This window comes from Plectropomus leopardus, chromosome 15 (assembly GCF_026936395.1).
Source record: "Plectropomus leopardus strain MGB_pleo_1.0 chromosome 15, ASM2693639v1, whole genome shotgun sequence".
Lineage (NCBI taxonomy): Eukaryota > Metazoa > Chordata > Actinopteri > Perciformes > Serranidae > Plectropomus > Plectropomus leopardus.
In genome coordinates this window covers 2,865,001-2,866,779 of record NC_142190.1, presented here as the reverse complement: position 1 = coordinate 2,866,779, position 1,779 = coordinate 2,865,001, and the positions used below count along the sequence as shown (strand labels likewise).

The following is a 1,779-nucleotide window of genomic DNA, read 5'->3' as shown; positions in this document are numbered from 1 at the left end:
AGCTGCTGCGCGCGCCGCAGGTAGAAAAACCTGCCACCAGGTGCTGCCAAACGAGTCATGGAGCAATACTTCATACTTTTACTTTATGAATAAAGTAAATAAAGACGAAACGGAAAAGGGGAGAGGTGGTAATAGTAATACAAAAGTGAAAATAAATGAATTGTAATATTTAGATTTGTGTTAAACATGTTGTTTTGGACATGTCCATCGCTGAGTCTTCATATGACTTTAAAAAAAAACACAAAGTACAGTTACACTGTCCTCAAATATCTATTTGTAAATATTAAAAAGTCATAGTATAATATACTTCAAAAATTTTATTAAAACAGTTTAATGTTATCAAAAATTACAGTTTGTCACAACACTTTCTGGACGGGCGCCGCTGGTCGTGCTCAAAAAACAAAAACCGATAATAATTTCCTTCGCCCGTTAGCGCCCTTTCTTCTTGTTCTGCCTTGAAAATAACGAACAAATAAAGATAGAAATAATCCTAAACTCAGCGCCCCTGTTGTTTCTCATCGTTGACCTGCTGACCTGACGGCACCGTGAGACCAGCCTGCACCGTGAGACCAGCCTGCACCGTGAGACCAGCCTGTGAGACCAGCCTGCACCGTGGACTGAAGACAAAGTCGGGGATGATGCTGACTGATCAGCTCCACTCTCATTGTCCATCGGTGTCTCTGCTGGTGTCTCCACCTGTGTCGCTCCACTCTCCTTATCCGCTGGTGTCTCCACCAGAATCTTCACCAGTGTCTCCGCCGGTGTCCACTCCGCTCTAATTCTCCACCCTTGTCCTCACCGGTGTCTGTTTCGCTCTCATTATCCACCAGTGTCTTCTAATGTCCGCTCCACTCTCAATATCTGCCGGTGTCTCCGCCAGTGTCTCTGTCGATGTCCGCTCCAATTTCATTATCCGCCAGTGTATCTGCCATTGTAAGCTCCGCTCTCATTGTCCGCCAGTGTTTCCACCGGTGTCCACTCCGCTCTCATTGTCCGCCAGTGTTTCCACCGGTGTCCACTCCGCTCTCATTGTCCGCTGGTGTCTCCTAATGACCGCTCTCATTCTCAGCCGTTGTCCGCACCGCTTTCCTTATCCACCGGTGTCTCCACTGGTATCTCCACCGGTGTCCGCTCTGCTCTCATTGTCCGCCGGTGTCTCCGAATGTCCGCTCCGCTCTCATTTTCCGCCAGTGTCCGCTCCGCTGGTGTCCGCTCCGCTGGTGTCCGCTCTGCCAGTGTCCACTGGTGTCTCCTAATGTCTGCTCCACTCTCAATATCCACCGGTGTCTCCGCCGATGTCTGCTCCGTTCTAATTCTCCTCAGGTGTCTCCGCCGGTGTAAGAGGCTGTGTGTGTGACAGGGACATGATGAGGGGACATGATGAGAGGACATGATGAGAGGACTCTATAGTCACATAATAACTCAAACACAATATTATTTTCGACATTATTTTTGTTCAATTCAAGTTGGCATAAGAAGAAAAGAGAGAAAAATCCCAAAAACTATAAAAATGAAATTGATTTTGCGCTTGAAAATTTTACAAAAATTTGATTTTCCAGCTTTTTGTCTGAAAAGTCATTTTTTAAAAATGAAAATGCACAAATTAAATTCATCTGTACCCATCACATCTCAGCCTCTCATACCCTCGGGTGACGAAAAACAAAAAGAAATTAGTGGTTATCGATTGAAATAATCGTTATTGTGCATCACTGTTAATTTTCTTACATTTTCTTACTTTAAATTAATATCAGTTTCTATTAACAAAACAATTTCTTCTTC

The 1,779-nt window shown here is 44.5% G+C and overlaps 1 protein-coding gene across 1 annotated transcript in view; it reads right to left on the bottom strand.

The window, feature by feature from the left end:
* Positions 1–302: 302 nt before the first annotated feature.
* The window catches only part of LOC148187196 (uncharacterized), a 5,861-nt gene continuing 4,384 nt past the window's right edge, over positions 303–1,779 (bottom strand). Inside the window, exon 2 of the mRNA XM_088088247.1 lies at positions 303–1,345. Within this exon, the coding sequence (XP_087944373.1) occupies positions 1,066–1,345 (280 nt within the window). The 3' untranslated portion in view covers positions 303–1,065. The remainder of the gene's footprint in view (positions 1,346–1,779) is intronic.